General features: G+C 38.6%; 1 protein-coding gene across 1 annotated transcript in view; it reads left to right on the top strand.

Moving 5' to 3' along the window:
- The window catches only part of LOC139731851 (zonadhesin-like), a 66,064-nt gene that overhangs the window by 32,713 nt on the left and 10,297 nt on the right, over positions 1-23,054 (top strand). Inside the window, exons 10-19 of the mRNA XM_071642726.1 lie at positions 7,163-7,386; positions 8,350-8,457; positions 11,892-12,047; positions 13,538-13,679; positions 15,363-15,551; positions 16,099-16,301; positions 17,966-18,146; positions 19,789-20,009; positions 21,895-21,996; positions 22,633-22,788. Of these exons, the coding sequence (XP_071498827.1) occupies positions 7,163-7,386; positions 8,350-8,457; positions 11,892-12,047; positions 13,538-13,679; positions 15,363-15,551; positions 16,099-16,301; positions 17,966-18,146; positions 19,789-20,009; positions 21,895-21,996; positions 22,633-22,788 (1,682 nt within the window). The remainder of the gene's footprint in view (positions 1-7,162; positions 7,387-8,349; positions 8,458-11,891; positions 12,048-13,537; positions 13,680-15,362; positions 15,552-16,098; positions 16,302-17,965; positions 18,147-19,788; positions 20,010-21,894; positions 21,997-22,632; positions 22,789-23,054) is intronic.

Below are 23,054 nucleotides of genomic sequence, written 5' to 3'. Positions count from 1 at the left end.
ACCCCTGTGGCATTGTCTAATTATTAAAACTATGTTTACTTTCGTGCTGCCTATATCATACCTTGATTATTCAAACCTGTGAAAAAGCTGTACAAAGTTTTCAAAGAACGGAGATCAAGAGCTTGTTGGTAGAGATAAGAATAAGATCTGGGTTGTTCATTTAACTGCGAAGACGCGAACTGCGGCCATTAATAAAATTAATAAGTAGACTACACGAGCGCAACGGCAGAGCGTTCACCACCTATAGTCAGGTATTGTGTGATGGTTGCCCCGCGATTTTCCTTTTATTACGAATTGCCATGACTTCAGTCAATGAATGCTTGAAATCACCTTTCGTGAATTCAAAATGTCTTTCCTGCCCACGCAGACTCCCCATCCTCTCACTGAATGCTTGTCTCGTATAGCCTAGTTGCATTTATATCGACACAATTAAAAGTAGACCAACGACAAAGTAAAGGTTATATTCGTCACGTGTTTACGCCGTCATAAGGCGCCTTTATTAAAGTTGTACAGACATTATTAAGGTTATAGAGACATGCTTTCTCTGTCGTAATGGCCATGCCGGTTACTTAATCCAATTAATAAAGTCAGTGGATGCAACATTGTTGACAATACTGTCACACGTAACCTGTGACAGTCATTTTTAAAAAAATTCCTGTATAATTATGAGGGGATTTTTTTTTGACAGAAATTTTCGTGTCTTTAACAGAATTCATTAATGCACAGGTATCAAGAACTGTCATTCGACAAACTGCACATCAGACTTGCAAGATTTATTGCGTTTTACTTGGAACTGGCGAAAGATACGTCTATTGCCTCTTCATTCTGACTTACCGATATATTAGGTACATTTCATTTTCCGAGTGTCCAACTTTGCGAAAGTCATATACCTATGTTGTATAGAATCTTATCTAGCATTTTAACTCCGTTTATGATATAGGTAAAAATAGAAGAAAAAAATCGTTTGTGCCAAAATGTTAAACTTTTCATTAAAAATGTTGAAACACTCCCTCATGAGAATCTTAAACAAAAATTAATGTGCAGAGGTTTTGAAACCTTTGTGAAATATGTCAGGTGGTATATCCTGACAAACGTTGACGGTCCACTTTTTTCGTGCATTACGTCATGATGCAGACGTATCGTGTATAGTGAACGCAATATTCGGCTCAAGGGAGTGAACGGAATCAAATAGGAGGAGAAATTTAATGGATATACTGAGCTCGAAAACCATGCACACAACATCATTCATAAAACACTCCAAGTACTCTATAGGCTAGAAAGTATTGCAAGCCATGGTAGATGTACAACAACCGGTCCGTGTAGTTTGGTAATAGTGTCAGAGCATGCGATAGGACCGAATCAAGACTAAAAGTGATCCTTAACGAGAAAGTTCCTCCTCCTCCTCCTCGATCTTGTCGATGTTCGATGTCTGGAAGCAGCTCACGGCACCGCTACCAAGTGTGCTCAGATACGAGAGCGACAACGTGTCCACTGAAGTACACTTGGTGGCGATGGCACATGCTGCGTCGTGTAAGAGTTGTCGGCGCGCGGAGAATACTAGTAGCTGATGATGGGCACTGGCGGGGAACCGTCCGTAATTCCTGCATTTATAGTCCAAATCCTGCTCTCCTGCGTCTTGTGCATGCTCCGTGATCCGGGAAGTGAGGCCAATGTCATTTTGTGCGTATGACACACCACAAGAATTAATTTGTGCGCACGAAAATTACTGTGAGTTAAAAAAGAGTACAACTTCCAGATAAATCATGTCTAAGCCCTTAAACAGCCAAACTTATATGGAAGTAAGATGAAAAATGACTTGCAGTTTTTGATGGAATATAGTTGAATGATCATGCCTGCCCGATATAACATTTTTCTTGTTGTATATTGTGGCTTGTCTAGAACTGACGTAGCTTATTTCAAGTAAATATTTGAAGGTATATTAGAACTTCTATTATAGAGGCAATTGCTTGACTTTTTGAGAGATATGTATGTTTGAGATAGACTCCGAAGCCATCGACATTTACCGCGTAATTGCTGTGTACTGAAGGACAGCATGTGACTAAAGTCCATGTGATAAATCACGTACTTCAGTTAAGATCCCGCGGCAATTGATAACAAGCGTTATAGTAAGACAATGCGATTCTGTCTGACCTCCGATAACGCCACACTCACAAAAATATGTTTATCGTGAGCAAACATCTCGTTTGTGAGCTTTTTCATAGTATGTGAAAGGAAAAATCAAATTGTACACCGGTGAAACTATGTAAATTAAGGCTCGTTCAGATTCATTAATCATACGTAGATCTTTTTTTGTGTGTGTGCGATCGGTTATAGTCGCTGTACTTCGGTCTGCCCTTGAGGCTAGTTAGTATTAAAGGACTCTGGAATATGATATCATAAAGTTTGAAATTTTGAAAGGAAGCCGAGTGATGTGCAGTAATGATAAATACCATGCAGTTTGTGCATGTTCCGTCGAACACTTCCCTTTTGGTTTCAGCTCAGAAACACTGGCTTCACACTATCATTAGCTCCATTATTGAAAAAAATCATAGCAGTAAACCACGATGTTACCCCCAGGCCCTGTCTTTCTTGTCCTCTTCGAGAGAGAGAAACGGAAAACTGGAAACTCATCAGGGTCATTTTCGGTGTCTTTTCAATAACGAATGCTACCAACTAATATGGGCAATGTGAGACCAAGGGAAAGAGGAACTGGATTGAGGGAGAAAAAAATCTTTGCAAAAGAAAATAATCAATCAAAGGATCTTGCCCGGGAGCAGAAAAGGGGCACCATATTTGTATGGAATATACTAAGAAAGAATCGAACCAAACCCAAGCTCAAAATACGTGGACTCGTTCTAGCATGACGCCACAAAACGTCATTCTATTCAGCGATTTTTTTTCATTTCTCTTTTTTTTTCTATTATTGTGAGGAATTGTTTGCAGCTTCGAGGCGGAATGGGAGCGAGGACTTGCCGTTTGGTGCATTCTCCCTGGCGCGACGTTGCATTGTGATGCCCTGTTTTTCTTGGGGGATGTGTTCTCCCCCCCCCCCCCATAATGCCCTCTATGCCGGCATAATGGTAGACTAGCCACGCTGTGCCCCTGACCTTATATCGCCACTTCAGCCGGGCTATGGTTTTTCTTTCTTTCTTTTTAACTTCACGGTCTATAGGAGATCGCGGTTTGGGAAATTCACTGCAGCCATGTACAGTACGACGCATATAGATATTGCGATAGCATTTGATAACGAGTACCATACGTTCGTGTTCCAAGAATTGGATGATTATCGAAACACACGTTCTCATACAACATTTTTAATTTGAAAGTATGCAGCACCATATGCTTTGTAGACTGTACTTGATATAAACGTGTTAAGTTTTAATTCTCACTTTTCTTTGCTAGGATAGGTTACCAAATCTTGACTTAGGAAAATTCACTGAGAAAATCATTTGCATGAGATTTACCAGTTCCTTACGTTGCATTCATGGCCCATCAAAACATGTGCTATGATATGCAGTAGAAAATTATTTTTGTGTCACGTTCCCTGGAGCAAGAAAATATTCCTCTTTGAAGTCAAGACAACGGATTGATTTTTGAGCCATGAAACTCTGCTCAGTAGAAAAACAACAGCACAGAGTTAAGATTAACTGAGAAACCAACAATCCAACTAGCTATGATTCAGTTATGAATTATACCTGGTGATAAAGAATCGGTAGTTTTTATAGCTAATTCATCCATGGAGATTTTATTCCTATGTTTTCTTTATAACACGATTGAAACGTTAGCCCATAAGTTATGATATTAGTAAAGAAAAAGGAGAGAATTCAACTAGGCAACACAGAAATACAATCTCGCTATGTAGCATGACGTGGAAATAAGTTTTTCTGATTCAAGCGGGAATCATACATTAATTCTAAGCGCATCATTTTTCTTCGGATGTGCCGGCATGTGCTAATCATAACTGCTGCCACCATTATAATGATGTTTCAACCTGCTACGACTCCCGCCACCTGTCCTCGCGGGCTGTCCAGTAGATAGCTTTCGATCGGTAAAATGGCGCCACTTGGCGTAGGCCGCACGCGGGTGGGGCGATTCCTCACAAAAATAGCTAACAATCAGAATAGCGTCCAGGATTCGTTTTTACCTTTGGTGATTTTAATCATCTAAATCAAAATTGTAAGCATTACATTAATTTTTATGCCATCGCTATCAATCATCACTGACAAGCAGTGAGTGAGCAGCAATATGCTAAACTTACAAATGGCTTTCTTGTCAAATCGATGTGTATGATCGAATAGTCGTGAAACTCGTGTGGTTTCTGGCTAATTTTCGGCAAAGCTTTCCTTATTCCCGTGCCATTTACATTTAACTATCGCCATTGAGAAAGAAAAAAAAAGAAGAAAACCCAGCATGTCTCAAGTTAGATAAAAGTGTATATCGGACATACGTTTCAAAATACACACCTAATAGGAGAAAGAAGCGCGCAAACTGGATATTGCACAAGTTAGTGTAGCTTCTGTCTTACCCTGGCTTGTTCCCGTCGATGGCGCACACACAATGCTGTCGGGTGTCGGGGACAAATTGGTAGTCAAAATGGCAGACGGGTCGAGTATATATCGCACGGGGCTGAGCAGTCAATAGAAACATTGCAAGTCAAGTAGGCTTGGCACTCTGCGATTGGACGAATCCGTGTGTGCACAGTAATGCGTATGCGTATGAAAATGATATCCAGCTAGCGCTATTGTGAGTATGACCCTGCCGCAGCCTCGAAGTGCAAACAATTGGAGCCAAATAAAAGAGGAGAAAAAGAGGGAGAGAGATGTAAAATTGAGAACCGATGAAAAAAAGAAAAGAGCTGCATTGTCTGTGTTTGCTCTATTGCTCGCAGGCAAACAAAGGACCTTTGGCTGAACTTGAATTTGTGACAATTTCTCTCAGTCTCTCCCCATGCTTTTTATTCATGGCGAAGTTCAGAGTGGCACCACAGTCTTTTGTTGGGTGAGTTTTCTCAAAGGGGGGAGCTAGGCGAGTTGCGTGTGACACATATCTCCTTTTTAAAATTCAAGTTCTTGAGAATATGGCACCCTCCTCTACCCCCTTCTAAGGTGGGACCGGTGTTTAGCCGTTCGCAGGCTTTTCGCGCTCGTATCGCAATAAGAATGAAACTCCACAGCAGACTTGCATGTATGTATGTGTGACTTAAGCGAATTAAGCGCCACGCAGGTATTGCTTCTACGTGAGGTTTCTCCGCAACGCCTTTTCCCTGCTTGCTGTTTCCCTCTTTCCTATATACCTTCACGGAGAGGAGCTAAAACTGCCTCAAACACGGGCACCATCGCTATCTTGTCCAATCAGGACGAGCGGTAGGCAGGTAGGACTGCATCGTAAATTCAATTCAGCTAGTCAAATTTGCTCAGCAACCTCTGCGACACAATGCATCCTTGCGCTCTTCCATTTTTTTTTTCGTTCTGTATAGTGCCTCTCCCTGCTCTTTTTCTTTTGTTTCTGTCATTTTGTATCTCGTTCTCCCTCTGTCTCTCCCGTTTTCTGTGCCCTGTATCTTCACCTCGTTGAATAGCTTGCTATGCATCACTTACGAAACGCCTGCTCCCAAATGGCGCTGCCTTTTGCGCATGCTATCCCAACATCTTCGTCACCCGCGTGTACGTCAATTTGCCTTTTCCCGCCATTAGTCAACACGACCTGCTAATTTGTCACGCGCGTGCGTACGTACGCCCGGGTCAACCAATATCGACCCCATTGTACCCATTACTGGATATAGGTGTGAATGTTTTCACCATATAACAAGAAATATCCGATGCGTTCCGCTTAGTCCGTCAGAAAATAAGCTTTATAAGCATATTATTTACTAGTAGGCCTATGTGTTTTTCTTTAAATAGGCGGAGAAGAATCTTAACGTTTTAATAGTTAAACTTGGCATGCTATATAAATTAGTGGACACGAACCCTGATGAGAGCTTTGACTCGATACAGCTGTACGTCTGAAACAAGAAAATAATAAAATAAGACATGTATTGTATATCTAACACATATATAGACATAGTTCTTACATGTAGTCAATCTAATTTTGAAAACGGCAGTAGATAGAAAGATAGATAGATAGATAGATACTTAGTAGATAGATAGATAGAGAGAGGGAGAGAGAGAGAGAGAGAGAGATGGGGGGGGGGGGGGGGGAGAGACAGAATGTGACAGGCAAACCGGCTAAAACATTTTTTTCAAGGCCAACTATCATCGGCCGAATAAAGTTTAGCTTGCTCCGAACTTTTTTCATTTCATACACTTCATCACCCCTATTCTTTCTGTTTATTTTATTGAGATGCCGAATTTCAATAAAATCACTTGGTAAATACATAATTTTTTATGTCAAACATTTTTCATGACTGCGCTAAGACATTTTCGATGTGTGGTTGCCGATATTACCTGTTTCTCATCTTGATTCAAGATTTTTGTTTCTACCTTTTTCCAATTTACTCTGTTCAGGACATCTTTTGGCGTCAAGTGTGTTCCCCCGTGATAGATTCTTTATCATATGAAGATGTTAAATAATTGTTTCAATTCTGTACAGAAATGTGTCAAATCAATAGTTCCATCGATATCGTTTTTGCATGCATATTATGCGTATTGATTATGTTATTGATTATGTTTATTTGCGTGTTTGAATGTCTGCGTGTCTTACACGAATTAGTCAGTTGAAAACGTAATACTGGTTTCTATGAGATGATAGTGTACGATGATTGATTGTGTCTGTGTGTATGTGTGAATGTGTATACTAGGGGTATTGTATTACTTCTCCATTTAACGAGCAATCTATGTTAAATCCGGACAATTATATATATGTGAAATAACAAGCCTACACGGTAGTATTTTGAATAAATTTATATTGCCGCCTCTCCCCCCCCCCTCTCTCTATGTCTCTCTATGTATATATATATGTATATATATATATATATATATATATATATATATATATGTATATATCTTTTCCTGTCTCTGACTGGATTTCTTCACATTATTCTAATTGGCAAGAGCATACAAACATAGCATTACCATGAAAGAAACAAATTTCTGGAATGCTTGTTTTACTAGTATTGCAAATCACAGTACATTTTGTTTCCTACCCCCCCCCCCCCCACCTTCAGAAACATCCACCTGCCGCGTATGGGGAGACCCTCATTACGTGACCTTTGACTCGAGAACCTTCGACTTCCAAGGACAGTGTAACTACACCCTGGCCAAACTCTGCGATGACTCTTTAGTGGATGACGATCGTACACTCTTCGATATTGTCATCGATAGCCAACCGAAAGCTTCGGCAGGGTCAGGGTCGTATCTCAGACAACTTTACGCGAACATTTCGTCCACAGTGAGTATCAAATATTAATGACTCTTTTCTTCTTTGTTGCATTATTAATTTGCTATCGTAAATGATTACATGCAAACAATGCCTGTCGATTCCGTCATCAAAGATTTATATTCTCTACATATGTTTGGAGAGTCAGCAAGCCATCCCATCAATTACACTGTAGTTTTCATGAATTTGTCATTCCAGAATGTCTACCGACTAAGTGCATTATCACAGCAATTTCCCTCTGTATAGTAAACAGAGGGACAAGCAAAGCAGTCAAACTCTAAAAAAGTTGCCCTCGACCCACCGGAACAGCGAGTGAAATTAGATACCTGCAATGCCTCTCGTCAAAGGGCTTGTATTATGTATTTATTATTTGTTTTTGATTCGATTCATATTGTAAAAGACCCTCCTTACTTGACACGTGATTTGAAAAAAGAAAGAAATATATATTTATAATTATGTATATCAAAGGAAAAAGAAAGTATACCCTTAACCATAGTTTCTGTTTGTTCCGTTGTCTGTGATAATTCATTTATTTATTTATCAATTTTCATTGATATATTTATTTTGTTTTTGTTTTTGTTTTTGTTTGTTGTTGTTGTTGGTTTTTTTTTTACTGCGGAAGGGTATGAAATTAATTGTCGGGACCTGTTCAAAGATTAACGCCGATTCAAAACGGTCCAGTCGGTTTTCCAAAATACATCTCCATCATGCCTCCGTATTAACTTATCCAAAGACGACCATCACGAGGGGAGGGTTACTTTCAAAGTAGCGTTAAATGTGCGCATAAATCGCCCTCCACGAGAATATTGAAAACTTAAACGCATTGAATATGATTTGCGGTATGCGGTGGCTATATGATAGGTTATCAGTCACCCGATTGCGAGTCAGTAATCAATCATAATTTACTTCGAGGCTGTTTTTCTTCTCTCTCACCCTCTCTCTCTGACTCTTTCTTTCTCTCTGTCTCCTTCGCAGACGATAACGTTGCTTCAAAGTCAAGTTGTGTTGATCGAAGGAGTTGAGCAGCGTCTGCCCTACTTTAGCTCAAGTGGCCTGTACATCACATACGCAGGGCGATACGTGGTAGGTATTGTTGGAACGAGCGCCAGGGCAAATATCGTACCGAATATAACCATATGGGATGATACACCAGACGAGTTGCCCCTCCCTACATTGTGAAACTCAAATCTTAGGCATCATAGTCACACTGGAGTCAAAGAAAGTGATCAGGAGAAAAAATAATATATAGGCCTATATGTATGTATGTATATATATATATATATATATATATATATATTATTATTATTATTATTATTATTATTATTATTATTATTATTCCTATTAGCTTTAAGGAAAGTTCGAAGGACACATGGCAGTGTATGTAGTATTCGTTGATCAACATTGCTGGCAAATACACCGGATAGGTCCAACAGTTACAATGGACGATTATACAAATATTGTACATGTACTATAAGTCGGTGACGCATGTGAGTGAAAAGATATCAAATATGCATGTATGACGTCACTGTCGTCACAGTTACTGCTACATTATAATGGGTGTAGCATGCTTTTCAATAGAAAGTAATGATGAGATTAATGAATATAAAACAAAATTTCAAAATAACGAATATTATCATAACAGAGGGGGATTACCAAAAAAAAAAAATCTATTTGGTATTCAGTATGTATAACTCAGCATGAAATGTACGAAGTAAAGCATTTTATTGCTGTAGTCGCATATTCACAAATATATGCTTTAAAAGGTCATATTTAGATTACAACTCGGGCCAGCTATTGAACTCAAAGAAGTACATTTCATGGTTGTAATGGGAGTAGTACGTAGTTGTTGATTGGAACGCACCCTGCGGATGTATATTCTTTATTTCTGGCAGGCAGTACGGACCAAATGCAGCAAACATAAGACATGTTGAACCCTGCTAAATCAATTTCGTTGACAAAATGCTGCGAATTGCAGTTTTGAATCTCATCTCTACAATTTTCACAATTTCCCCTAATCTTGTCGAGAAATCGCTGAAAGTAAATATAATGATTCGTACTGCAGAAGAAAAGATTTTCATCAAACTTATTTATGCTGGGATTATGGAAGGGAGGGGGTAACGTGCGACGCAAGATGAAAAGAGTTCTTCTCCAAGTCTGATGACAAAGTTTATCTTGATTTTTTGAGTATATCTCACTGTAGCTGTCAGTCAACAGAGTAATTCGTAATTGCTGAAAAAAAAGATGATTAGAAATGAAAGGGTCACAGTCTGTCGTTTGATTCTTCCCAGGTTGTTTATGGGTGATATGAATCTTTGCATGAAAAACGAGGTGCTTCTGACACTTTGTTCAACTTTCATCATACTTTCATCGCTGAATATTCCTTGTTTGCATAGATAAGTTTCAATAGGGTGGACATGTAGCGTCGTGTCGATGCCAACATGCTGTGAATGCGACTCTCTTATTTGGGCAGCATTTGCGCAAACACACACTCCACCCTTCTTGTCACTCAAAAAACGCAAAAGACAAACCAGAAGAAAAATATTAAGTCCAGGGTACGCTAACGCTCGTTTGCATAGCATCTGTGATTAAGAAGGCAAGCAATTCGTGCGTATGCTCTCCATTTGTGATGTTGAGAATGTCTTGTGTGCTAGTGTAAGCAATACAAAATCTTTATTCTTTGTGTGAGTGTGTGTCTGTGTGTGTGTCTGCCATATTAGTCATGTTAGATAAAATGTGCAGAGTCATGATTTGAAGAGTCAAGTACACGGATGTGAATTGTGAAGTTCGAGAGCAGAGTCATATGAATTAGTGTCAATCATTTCTTTTTTTTCTTTTGTTCTTTATTTTGCGGAGTGAAAGGGGTTGTCGAAAGTCGCGTATTAATGTTTGACGAGGAGTGTCGATTAACCGCTGTCCAGAGATGTGACTGAAAGTCTTGAAACAAAGCTGAAGAGAAGTTGAATCCCAAACTTCGCAAACCTCGTTTTGACTGTGTTTGGTATGTTTGTAGGTTGATGGGGTTTTTTTCAGTCTAAGGAAGGGATGTGAGAGTTCAAAGTGTAATCTGAAATTAGTTTTATTTTTATTCAGCCCAAAACCAAATTTTCAGACTATTTCGCAATGTAAACGCATTGGAATGTTCATAGTTTAGTACACTTCAGACTTTTGAAAAGAAGTTTCAGATATTTTTAGATTTTTTTTTCTACAAGTATTCTATCAAACCCCTGTACAGGATAAAATAAGAATTTAAGGTCAATGAGAATGTGAGAGCAGTTGTCCGAGTCATGCGGAGAGTTGATGCAAAGTGTAAACAGCTAGATCAAAGGAAAGAGAACTAGATAAAAGTTTAAAAGCACATAATATTTACATTTTTGTGAAAAGTTACAAAAAAAAACTCGGCATAATGGCAAAGACGCGAGCTTGACAGGTCATGTTTCTAGAATGATTCAGTATGACATTGGTTGAATATTCAAAGGTTCTTCACGTTTACGTACACGCGTCGTCATGGTTACAATTCGGCGGTGCCGCCAATCTGTACACACCCCAATATGTGGAACATAAATTGTCGACTCCTATTGCAAAGTGTTCAAGTCTGACAGGTTCTCGGATGATTTTGTTTACATCACTTAACATTACTTTTGATTTTCAGTTCTCTGTTACATCATACATGATGGTTGCAAACAGTAAATTGCAAGAGAAGACATAACAATTATGGTAGATATGTATTTGAGCGCATAATGAGGAGTTCCTTCTTAAACTTTGTTTTTTTTTCAGGTTTCTTACAAATACATGTACCTAATACAACTAGGGGAACTCTACTGATTATATCAATGCAATTTGAAGTTGTCTGGTTGAGATAATCATATGTCAGCTTAGTGGAAGAATATCTAAAAAAATGACATAAAATGCTAATCACTTCGTATCTTTTTTTTACAAGCAATAACTTCAAACGTTGAACTAGAATTCTTACAAAAATGTCAGTTATGAATAATTCTTGCTGTTTCCAGGTATGAAAGGAAGGCGAGAGTGATGTTTGATACTGTCATCGTATGTAAGCATAAAAGCATTGCGTGATCAGTCGATATATTTCACATGTCCCATGTTTATATAATTTGACTTGATTTAACACCATGTGAATTAGATCCTTCCTGACTTCCACAAATTCAGTCATGCTTGGATAAATTCTTTTGTTGTTGTTGTTGTTGTTGTTGTTAATACAATTCGCCCTTGTAAGAGCTCTTATAAAAGTCGGCAATACGAATGTAAATGCCATCAGATGCATTTATACTGTGTGAAATACATGTAGCCGGGTGTGAGTGAGATTTTCTGTATTTAAAATGTTTTTGCCTCATTATTTTTGCCGCATGATTTGCCAGGAGAAAAAGGTCGTTACGTGTTTTGTTTTGTTTTGTTTTGTTTTTTAAAGTAAAAGTAATACTGGATTTAATGGAATTTTTGGCAGCCTTAACACATCACAAGCGTGAAGCCATTAAGTTTTTCCACTTCTATAATGACAGGTGCTTTCCACCAGCACTGGCCTGGTGTTACGATGGGATGGGGAAGGCGACATCACCGTAACTCTCCCGCCGACGTACAGCGGCGCCGTGTGCGGTCTGTGCGGCGACTTCGATGGCAACGCTGACAATGACTTCCTCTTACCTGACGGCTCCTTGGTAAATCGATTATGTACTCGCATGATATTCACACCAAGTGTATACATATTCGTGCATGTATCGTTTGGTCAAAACATACATTGTGTCTGTCTGTTTGTAGGCCTGTCTGTCAGTGTTTTTGTCAATATGTATTATGTATGTATATTGCATGTGTTTATTTATGATACATGTTTGGCTGTGTTCTTAAAACATACATACGTACGTACATACATGCATACATACATAGGTCTACGTACATTCATGGATGCATACAAACTTTCATACATACAGACAGACATACATGCACACATATACGTACACTTAATCTCTGTGTGTATGCTTATATTCCTGGTTTTATATGGGGCCCCGTTTTGCCGTCATGGACATTCTTATTTCCATTAAGACTTTCATTAAACTAGAGTTTTCCGTCTATGCACAAATTAACTATCAAATCTATGAACGTGCAGACCAGAGTCCTACAAATGGAAATGAAAAGGGAAAAAAGCCAGACATGAAAAGGATGATGAAATAAATTGCAGAAACTTTTCACCTCGTCATGAATAGTCGACGCATGCTCCTCTTATTCATGAAACGCAAGTGATTCACTATTTTGGAGTTGCCACGTGATGTGAGAGATTGACTGTTGATATTTTGTCATCAACAGAGAACCAGCGTTATAAGAAAGAACTTGCGAGGTGAAACAGTCCTATTTTCAGCCCCCATCCCACCTTCTTCTTCTCCCTATACAATTATCCCTGTTTAAACAGCTTTGTCTTCTTGCGTTGTCTCGTGGACTCCCCTTACGCGTTGAGGACACGCCAAAACGTGTTCTGAACAAAGAAAATATTCTCTCGCTGATTTATTTTACATTTTGTCTGCGGGTGCTGAACATATGCCCCATACAAATACAAAGCTCTTTACTCTTCTTTGCAAAATAATACGTGATGCGTTTTGATTCTCTTTTTGTTTTTGTTTGTTTCTTTTAGGTGACCTATCCCCTCACCAGGCTTCCGTTATAGATGTTAGCATTATTTGAAATTCATCACTGAAAGGGCACAAAAATATTCGTGGAAATAAGTGTTAATATCCATGTGATAAATTGATTTCGTTCTCTCCTTTCATTTCTCTTTCCATGATGGGATGTTGGTGTAGGTAGTTATTTAAGAATTGCTCGAGTTCGCGTGAAAGCACAGATCAATGAAGTAAATGTGTTGATGTTATAGATATGGATTGATCCAAGGAAAAGTCAAGTGTACGAAAGTTTCTTAAGAACACTGGACATTTGTGTCTTATAATTTTCTGTATATTAGTAGCTGATGATATTGGAAACGTTTGTCTGTCCACTAAAGTAATTATGTTTTTAGTTCGTTACTTCGGTTCTGCATACTCAACACCTCATCTCCTTTAACGTCATAATGAGTATCAATGTCGCTACCTGACATTAATTAGAATGTTGTAACTCTGTGTTGTATTATTTGTTTCTCTCCTTTTCCAATGAAACAAAATATCAGGCCACAAACTCCACCTCGTTTGCAAACGGCTGGAAGTTGGACAGCGACTGCCCGGACGCTGAGCCGCTGGACCCATGCGTCGGCGATGCGGACCGTCTGGCCACAGCGCAGCAGCGATGCAGCTTACTCGCCACTAGTTCGTGTAGGTATCGCGCCGCAAATTGCGGTACTGAGGTATACTGACTACTAGTAGTTGAAAGTTATCTGTGGGTTCTTTAACAAGTCCGATTCCCATGTCCGCTGCACCCATGGACAGGATGTATAACCTTTTCATACAGTCGTATTAAAACTACGTGGTAACGTGCAATAGTAAAATTGACACAAAATACGGAAGATACTACAACACTAATGAAGGTACCCTTTAAAAAATGTCTGCTATTTTTATAATTGACGCATATGTATATGGTTATCTTGTGAATGATCTGCTAAAAATATTTCACGTGCGCGAGGAAAGGAATAATCTAGAGGGCAGCTCGTCCAACCACCCTGAGGAAATGCTCGTTTAACGTTTATTCGTAACAAAGCTTTAAAGTGATGGGTATAGTTTTGGTTGAGATGGGGCTTCAGGTTTCCAACTTTTTGTGAAATAATGAGAAACCTCTCATGAAATATGAAAGAGCATGCAACTTTAAGAGGAATTCAGAGTTTGATGCAAATTGGTTTTGAAATGGCTGAGATATCCAGAAACAAAGAAGTTCTAGTAAAACGTGGGACTCGCGTTTATTATTAGGACCACTTTGTTTATATTTTCGATATCACAACCATTTCAAAACCGATTTTCATAAAGAAACTTTTTTTGAATTTCCTCTCAAGAATGTATGCTCTTTAATACATGTATTTCCCAATTGGTTTCTAATTATCTTGCAAAGAGTTAAAATCTGAATCCCCATCTCAACCAAAACTATACTATCTCTTTAAGCATCGAGTAAGATTATCATTCTCATTGCGTTTTCAATCTGTCGGTGGTGTAATCCACAAACGAAACTTCAAAAGTTTGCGTGAGATCTTGCAACCAGAACACAATTCGAATCATATCACATTATTTCCTAGCGTATAAAAGTATTTGAAATGAAAAAAAAAAAGAGAACTCGCCAACCACTTCCCGTTTCAAGTTATACAACAACGTATAAACGCTAGCGATATTTATCCCGAATTTATGATTTGATTAAATCGGGAGACAATAACGAGCGTCTAGTAGGCGCGGACATGCAATGAAATCAGTTTCCTCTTTGATTTGATAAAGTCAAGCAGTCGTCAGATTGTCCAGTGAGAAAATAAAACACTAAACAATTAACAGGAACAATTACTATTACTGCTTTTACCCCCACTTCTACTGCAAATGCAGTTTTCATGATTTCATTATTGGTTTAACGTCGTCCTCGGAAGTTGCAACATGTTTTAATGTGATTTCGAAGAAGTAGAAGGGATTTTGAAAAAAAAAAAGACCCGAAATTTCAGAAGTGTGACAAAAACATGACTATTTCATTAGTCAGACTGTATTTTTTAGCTGGCGGAAAGTAACGAAAGCATGTTTGTGAGACGTAATTCACTACAAAAATGCAAAAATTATATGTTATGCTTTCTCATAGTGTTACCTCAGAGTAACGTCATCATCGGAAATACTAATTCGATGTTGCAGTAGATGGCATAGTAATATGATTTGTTATAGACTATTAGTATAATTATTATGTTGTTGTAGATGGTAAACGTGTAGACGAAGTAGGCCTACATCAAGGAGTCAAAGAAAACGCTATACTATTTGGTTATCTCTGAATTAATCTGTTGCTATTCTTATTTCTGTTATGTACTGTTTCCGTTTTTGTAGCTTCTGCTCTCACGGAGTGCCGAGATTTAGTCGACTCGACGTTTTTCTATCAGTCGTGCCTGGACGACGTCTGCGCCGAGCTACCGGCAGACTCGGGCGGTGCGTGTGACGCCTACGCTGCCTACCACCAGACGTGCTTGGACGCTGGGCACACGTTTTCTGAGGAATGGCGAAATGCGACTTTGTGTGGTAATGCTAATAAACATTTTTCAGAGCTGATTTGATTTGTAATATACTTGGTTAAAGGAAGTACTGCCGAAAAAACAGACAAGAAAAAAAAAAGCAAACAGACATTAATTCTTAGTTATTTCTGATATTGACAACATGGTTTCATGCGTCCGCCTTTCAAAAAATTAACTTTTTAGAAAGTACATTTTCTTAACTTGATGTATTGTCAAGGTTTCGATCGTTTTGCTGAAGTTTTTGCATCGCTAATTCGTTCATTCATGACGGTATGAAAAGAGAGAAAAATCATCCCGTTTCGTAAACAAAATATCTACGCAATATTTTAGGAAGGTTTTCATGTGCAGACTAGTACAGAGACAATATACTTCAGATTCAAAACTCCCGCTATCCTATGTTGTGGATTCAGAAGCGTTGATATGAAAGTATTTCCTCCATCTTGATAGATTGTTGGCATAATTTCCGCAGTTTTCAGCCGTAAAATTACAAAGGCCATCGCCGTTTGCTTCTCTTAAAACCCTTTAACTTTTTCTACTCAATTTTACCCACGTAGACCTGGCTTGTGGAAGCAACAGCTCGACCTACCAGACGTGCACCAGTTCGTGTCCAGAGACCTGCCCTGGCCGCGTGCTCGATCCGCCGTGCGACGACCGCTGCGTAGAAGGCTGTTCGTGCGATGCCGGTTTCGTTCTCGACGGAGCGCAGTGCGTGACGTTAGACCAGTGTCAATGCGAGCGCAACGGCGTCTACTATGTCGTAAGTCATTGTGTCTATAATGTATTTTGTCACTCTATGTTCAAGATGAATTCCATAAATTGAGTGAAATGAATTAAACAGAGTAAAATAAAAATAGTAAAGTAATAAAACGACGGCATAAGTTCAGATAAAATCGGAAATTCATTGAAATTTCAAAGCTTCATATGTTTTCAAGAAATTATGGTCAATATTATCCACAATAATAGTACGCAAATTAGATAAGTTGGTGATGTGATCCCCTCGATAATCAAATGGTTTGTTCACAGAAAATGTGAAATTCATATTTTTCGGGATCGGTGATTTAGCGTTAGTGCTTTGTTGTTATGATAGGGCGTGAAGGGTATAACTTAATAATCCATTGATTACAGGAACATTTGTAATTTTTAAAAACAGGAAGATATTTGTAGTGCGATTACGTTCACAGGAGAAGGTGAAAGGTTTTGATGTACGTCCAGTTTTAATGAACTTTTGTAGATTTTTATGTTACTGTAGCTATAAAAGTCAAAATGAACTTAAGAGCGGAACGGCAAGATGAATCACAGCGACGCTCTGGTGACAACATTTGTAATGTTTAAAAATTTGTATGTACACATGGCGTTTCCAAACAGAGTAGTATCGGCCAAATTGGTCGTTGTCTTCAAGAGAATAGATTTTATTTTATATTTCTCGTTCCCTTTACTTTGATCTACATGTACTCTCCTCCGTATAGTATTTTTGCCGTTAATGTTTCCTCGTAGTCGTTAATCTAATAATGTTACTTGTGTTTGCATCAAGATGAGTAGTCGTCTCAGTCGACCCACTGTAATGCCCATTTCTTCCCGTTCATCTTCAGATACCTTACATCATATTAAGCTTTTAGTCTCTGTTAAAATCACTGTCAAGTTGATCACAAATGCTACCAACATGCTTCTAACACGAATGCTTCTGCGCGACGTAGCGTTTTGGCAGAAAGGTCTCATTTTGCCATTAAAATTCGAACGACAGTCTGTCCACTTTCAGTCATCTGATTTCAGTCGTCGGAAGGAAATTCAGTTAACGTCTTCTTGATAATGAAATGAATTGCATGCAGGATTTGAGATGTACAATGAAGACAAGCGTTTGAGTTCAGTTTTACTTGAAATATTTCAAATGTATATCCCAGAGAGAATTCCCGATTACAAATGTTCATTAAATTTATTGTCGTTTTGTTCCCGTATTTATTGATACTCTATGATTCTTTACGGAGGAATACTCATAGAATCTAGTACAAACTCAACATGTCGTTGGTTTCTGTTAATACTTACAATTAGTGAACGCGTGCAGGCGCACGTCAGCTTAGCAAATATCTATATTGATCGTTCTAGTTCCAGTGTAAACTCCTTGGGGTCCACACCTAACTTAACTTTCATATTGTAATGTTTGATTTTTCGCTATGACTCAGCGCTGTGTAAATATTCTCGTCGAACGAAATTATAATTCATGCGTGATGATTCATAGTCGTAAATGTTGACGAATGTAACATTGATACCGTGGGCACTGTTGTCATCATTACTGCTTATTGTTTGGCACCAAACTAGAAAAAAGAAAAGAAAAAAATTTGCACCCGTGTAGAGTCCTTCTCAATAGTTTTGTTCTACTTTTGTGTGTGACAAAACATAAATTTGATCTGATTCTCGTTTGTACAGGCTGGCACCAGCCTCCTGTCAGATACGTGCTCGGAGCTGTGCACCTGTGTAAACGGTCTCTTCCAGTGCGAGGTGGTGTCGTGCGACACCAACGCTGACTGCGGCACGGACGATAGCGGGGATGCCGCCTGCGTCTGCCGCGACGAATACGAAGGGGACGGTCTCACCTGCACGGAAATCGGTGAGATGTTGCCGTGTTCTACAAATCGAACGCAGCACAGCAGATTTATCGCATCGCCTTTCGGGGAACCGCTTATGCCGTCTGTTAAATTCGTGCGGAACCGTCATGTCGGAGCAAAGGGATTGATCTCATTTGCATTTACCTGACCTTTCATATGATATAAAGTAGAATATTCTTCACCTTACTGTATGAAACGATATGCCTTCACGTGAAAAGGGCAGTGGTACTTCATGCGCTAAAAACTCTGTATATTGTCATAGTTCCTATTTATTTATTTTTTTCTCTCTCTCTCCTTCTGAACGTACAGTATCGTCTTATTCAGATATAAAAACCGTGTTCTTCGGCTTATTCGTAAAACACGTTATCATAGACTTTAGCACACATATTTCAGTATATCTATCCTTCGTATCATAGTATTTTTACGTCTTAAGAAGATATGAAATTATCATTTTCTTATGACTGGTATTTGCAAACAATGAAATTACGCCTAAGAGATAGATACGTAGGGAAACACAGATGATAATGTTTCTTAAAATTAGACATTGTCAAAATAACGATTTTGTTCGACATCTTGAAAACGTGTAGTGTGATGAAGGCAGGACATACTACGCAGCGATTGCATATTAAATGGATGGTACAGTATTGGTGGAGATGAGAATTGGGCTTTTAACTTTATGCGAGATATCCAGAAAACACTTATGAAATAGTACAGAGCACACCATTTTAAGAGGAATTCAAAATTTATTTGATGAAAATCGGGTTTGGAATGACTGAAACATCCAAAAATAAAGTAAAACAAAACGATCGTAATAAAATGTGGGTTCCACACTTTATTAGAATCGCTCTGTTTTGGATATCTCAGCCATTTCAAAACCAATTTTAATCAAATAAACGTTGAATTCCTCATGTAATAACATGCTCTTGCATATTTCATAAGAAATTTCTCATTATCTCACCAAAAAATGTTAGAAACCTGAAATTAGATCTCAACCAAAACGATACGATCCCTTTAAATGTTGGACATACCCATGCGAAAGAGATTACAAATTATATTACGTTTCTCCAGAAACAATATACAATAAATTTGCTCGAAAATCATGATTTGCCTAGTAGCATTGTTTGTAACTTTACTTGCTGATCACGAATCACGATCAGATAATATCAATTTCAACGGAACAGAAAGATTATATTCAGACTGAATATAATCTTCTTCAGAGTGAATATGATCTTCTTGAATGAATATGATCTTTGCAGCTAATGAATTATGGCTGTAACCAGGGGGGTGTTTCATAAAGCTGTTCGTAAAGTTACGAACAACTTACGAGCGACTGGTGATCAGTTCTTGTTCTGAATTATGGAAATTCTGATAAGTATAGCACATCAGAACTGATCACCAATCGCTCGTAAGTTGTTCGTAACTTTGGCCCGGCTCTTACAAGTATTCGACGCATAAATTTCATTCATCTGCCAAAATGAAAATGAGAGTGAATCATATGAGTACGACACCAAAAACAGATGAATCTACCAATTCCCCTCGCGGATAAGTTATCAACTATACAGTCATGCATTTTCACTCGTGTATAGCATCCATTTCTAAATCTGTGAATGTACTTGTGTGTGTCGTTGATTTTCTGCATCACAGTGTATGACCTTCAAGTCTGTACCGTCTATGGCGGTCCCCACTATGTCACCTTCGATGACTTGGATTACACCTTCCAAGGTGACTGTGTGCATACACTGGTCACCACGGATTGCGCCAATGGTACCACCGATCAGACATTCAATGTGACGGCAAGAGCCGAGAAGGACAGTGTAGACAATGTCACCTACACGAGGGAACTGACAGTCAACGTTGCGGGGCTTGTGAGTTTCTCCGTCAATTCATGTAGAAGTTCAATTTAAAAACAATAACAACAGCAAAAAAAAAAAAAAAACAAAAAAAAACAAACTCCATTTCCAGTGAGAAATAAAAAGAAAAGCATAATAGCCACGTACATTGTATGCTTGTGTATTTTTAACAAAGTGAAGTGACTATGAACAGAGACAGAAACAATGAAAATGAATACACGGTGGCAGCCTTTAGTTACTTTAACCCTAAAAAGACTGGGGGGGGGGGGGGCCTAAAAGGCCCCCCCCCCTCGACATTTCGCGCGATTACTCAGCAACACGCAATGTTCTCGCCGCGATGCTCTATGACTTTTTTCTTTCGAGTTTTCCGCACATTTTGACACCAAATTTGTGGTGCCCGGGGGTACGGTTCTGAAGTTACATAACTTTTTGTACATGCACGTGAGGCCGAAAATGGCTCAAAAATGTGATTTTGTGTACAAAGTCAATGCAAATTGAGTTTTTTCATATGGTTCATATAAATATGCTTATTTTTACTCTCAATGGCTAAAATTAATTTGTTTTAGGAGTATTATGCTTCAAAAAGTGTCTGCCACAAATTTTATTCAAAAAACAATAAAAACAAAAGTTCGAAAAAACAAAGAAATACATGAGAAATTCATAAAAAAATAAAATAAATAAGAAATTGATTTTGATACAGAATTTTTTTTCGAGTACATTTGCTAAGAATGACACAAAGAATAATTAGACGAAAAATGAGCACTTTTGGAGCTTTATTTACTGATTTAGATCTAAGAGTCTGATCTCTTGCATAAATTAGCATAATTGATCAAAATAAAATAAAAGAAGACTATTTTGTAAAATTTTAATATACGATTTTGTAGATTACATCGCACACTACCATTGTGCAAATTTCCGCGGCGATCGCGCGATCCACGGCCGAGATCTTAAGGGGGGCCCTTTAGCCCCCCCCCCCCCCCCCCCCCCCCCCCAGTCTTTCGAGCTACCAAAATAGCCCAGTCTTTTTAGGGTTAAGGTTACGGAAATGTATCTGCATATGTATAGAAGAATCAACGACTTGTCTTGGAAGAACGCAATAAAAGGTGAACAAGTAGCGGGGAATGTACATTATTTAAGTAAAGATATTCGATATCAAGCTTTGTCTCGGACTTCTCGTGGTTAACGCTGGGAGAATACCAAGCGGGAAAGTTATTCGTTTTAATTGTTGCACTTAATTGATGGTTCCGTATGCAAGGGTTATTGCGAGAGATCAGGGCATGCGGTAGAAGTTTACCTGATCAAAAGACAAGGATCTTAAATCTGATTCTTATCAAGATATTGATGGCTTTATAGAGATATCAGTAATCTACATTTACACATAGTGTCAGAGTATGGGTTGTTAATCTTTTTCATGACAAAAAAACAAAAAGAAATTCATTTGTTAGCACTAAAGAAAAGCAGTGCCGCTCGTATAATGTAGAACATCCTGGTTAAAAAAAGTTTAAAATATACGGGCACTGTGGCATTGCAGCAAGTAGCAATAACCGTGGAATGAAATAACAAAGGCGAAAAACCTGTATTGATTAATCCGTGCGGCATATACCGGTAATGATTAGTTGAACAGGAAGTATCGAGAGCGTACGTGAGCACTTTCATAAACTCATCTCAAATGAGTGAATGCCATACAAGTAATATAATGTATACCAGCATAATTATATGCAACTACTTGATGTACAGCTCTGGCTTGGACACGCAGGTGAAAGATTCGACCTTGATCATCGATGCACAGAAAAAAAAATAGACAAGGATTATGTCATTCCTGTGAAATATGATACGGGAGAGAGACTGAATTAGAGAATATGTGCGTTTATATTTCTATATTCATATGTATATATTACAGGTGATCACCTTGACAACGACCGACGTCTTGCTGGACGGCCTGCGAGTGAACATCCCGTTCTACAGGAACAATGTTTACCTGACGCGCAGTGGGGAATATACGGTACGGCAGTTTATAGAAGTGGGGTTGGCTGATACAATGTTCTTGTGCTGTCAGTAAATTCCTGACAAAATTCCAAATGAAATTATTACAAACGCAGAGTATATTTCTTTTTGAATATCTTAAATGAGATGCGAAAGGTATATGTAACGATTACGAGTACTTATCAGTTGCATTTGCATTACCTGTAGTCTTTTTTTCCCAAAAAATATGCCGATTGTGTTGTTACGTGCTCAGTGCAAAAGCTACTTAAAGTATTATCGATTGAATGATAACGTATCACTTGTCATTATCACAGTCCCTTTGTGACTCTTAGGATCCATGCCAAGTGTTTCGTCTCATGTTTGTTTGTTTGTTTGTTTGATTTGTTTGTTCGTTTGTTTGTTTGTTTGTTTGTTTGTTATTTTTTGAGAATAGAGAGTGTGCTGGACTCTTAAACCAAAGTTTTGAGCTTGATTCCGGTCAAGATGAAACATTTTACTCATGATGCCCAACTTGGCCCCAGATATGCAAATGGGGACTTCATAATGAATGGAATATTATTGATAGCAGGTCTCTAGGGAATAAGAGATGTAACTCTTGTTGCCTGAGTAGTGCAATATCATCACCCTCACTGTGGGCTTGTGCCGTCTGTTACAGGTGGTAATGACGGACATCGACTTGGCTGTGAGATGGGACGGAGTGAGCACGGCGGAGGTCTGGCTCTCCGAGTACTACACCGGAACGGTGTGTGGGCTCTGTGGAGACATGGACGGAGCGGCCTCAAACGACATGGCACTGCCCAACGGGACCCAGGTATACAGATAAAACAAACAAGCTTTTATTCCTCGTATTGGAGAACAATCTCACTTGCCAAGCTGTGATCTGAGAATACTTGAAAGCTTATTTTAGATTTGAATAATTTTAATTATCATTTGGGAGGGATATACAAGGTGTTGCATGAGTAGTACCATATTATTGTCATCATCATTTCAGGTTGTACTGATGGACATCTATAATGTTGAAAATAATTTGCCCCAGCTAGTGCTGATATGAAATCGAATGCTGTAGAGACGTTGTTC

The sequence above is a fragment of the Diadema antillarum genome, unplaced genomic scaffold (genome assembly GCF_040938485.1).
Source record: "Diadema antillarum isolate AM-2024a unplaced genomic scaffold, OU_Dant_1.0 seq00000386_RagTag, whole genome shotgun sequence".
Taxonomy (NCBI): domain Eukaryota; kingdom Metazoa; phylum Echinodermata; class Echinoidea; order Diadematoida; family Diadematidae; genus Diadema; species Diadema antillarum.
Note: the sequence above shows the minus strand (reverse complement) of the source record. Positions and strands in the feature narration are given on the sequence as shown.